The 1,143-nt window shown below is 40.0% G+C and overlaps 1 protein-coding gene across 1 annotated transcript; it reads right to left on the reverse strand.

Moving 5' to 3' along the window:
• Window positions 1-33: 33 nt before the first annotated feature.
• SARC_14812 (hypothetical protein) lies at window positions 34-860 on the reverse strand (the record flags this gene model as incomplete). Its single annotated transcript, XM_014291056.1, has 2 exons — window positions 34-221; window positions 768-860. Coding segments are annotated over 2 exons (281 nt in total), but the record flags the coding sequence as incomplete, so codon positions are not given.
• Between the last annotated feature and the right edge of the window lie 283 nt (window positions 861-1,143).

A 1,143-nucleotide genomic window follows, 5' to 3' on the forward strand; every position in this document is an offset into this window, starting at 1 on the left:
TATATATATACACATATATATATATACATATACCTTCAACACACGATTGTTCTTGTCCGGCATGAGGTGCATTACTGATCCCACTCGTGAGCCCCAGATAGGAATGGTCGCCAAAGGAAATTGTATCAAAGTCAGCCACAGGATATCAACTCCAGTCAGTACGGGGGGAAACAGAAACAGCGCATTCAACACCATCAAGAGACTGATCGCCAGATTGGAACCTACAATGTAAACAAATGGAGAGGTGTGAAAATATTGACAGGCTAAAGTTGGATGGTTCTGTGTGCGAGATTTTGTAAATCTTGAAATTAGTGAAAGGGAAAAGGTTATAGAAGAATGCGACCGTGATACTTGTGTGTGTGTATGTATGTATGTGTGTGTATGTATGTGTGTGTATGTGTATGTGTGTGTGTGTGTGTCCAGATGAACACAACACCCCTGGCACTATCACAGCCTAGACAAACGGGGCTACATATACTAGAACACATATGATGATGCATCTATAAGCTATATGTACTATAAATATGCATCTATAAACTATATGTACTATGAATATGTATCTATTATCTATATGCAGCCTAGACGTACGGGGCTAAACATACTAGAACACACATGATGGCCACCCCAACTCATTCTACCAGCTTGCTAAGAGTGATACAGGTCGTGTGATGAGGCTTCGAACCTAAAACCTGGGCCACGGACAAGGCCCTGATAGTGCAAATTGGTTCTTAGGTGTATATGCATGCGTTAAATGATGACTGACTCACCTATCACGAAGAAAAAGATCTTGTGCGCATTCATCAGGCAGTATCGCGCCGAAGCAATCAGGTGCATGACCACGTAGAGGTTAGTCTGCTTGCCTACAGAGCGTGTAAGATGTGGTAAAAGGGTTAATGCAGACACAGCCGAGGGTGGTATCAGCAGACGACTCGCACGTGGGTAAATTTGAAGTTTGACACCACAGAGCGATGTGAAACATATATAAGTTAATATCTACGTTGTAGAATTTAACATCTACACTATAATCTAATATCTCAACTACAAATTAATATCAGTAGTATAGATTAATATCTACACTATACAATGATTTCTATAACAACAATTAATATCCACTTGACATTGAAGGTGTCATAAAAAAGTATT

Source organism: Sphaeroforma arctica (assembly GCF_001186125.1).
Source record: "Sphaeroforma arctica JP610 unplaced genomic scaffold supercont1.5133, whole genome shotgun sequence".
NCBI classification, from domain to species: domain Eukaryota; class Ichthyosporea; order Ichthyophonida; genus Sphaeroforma; species Sphaeroforma arctica.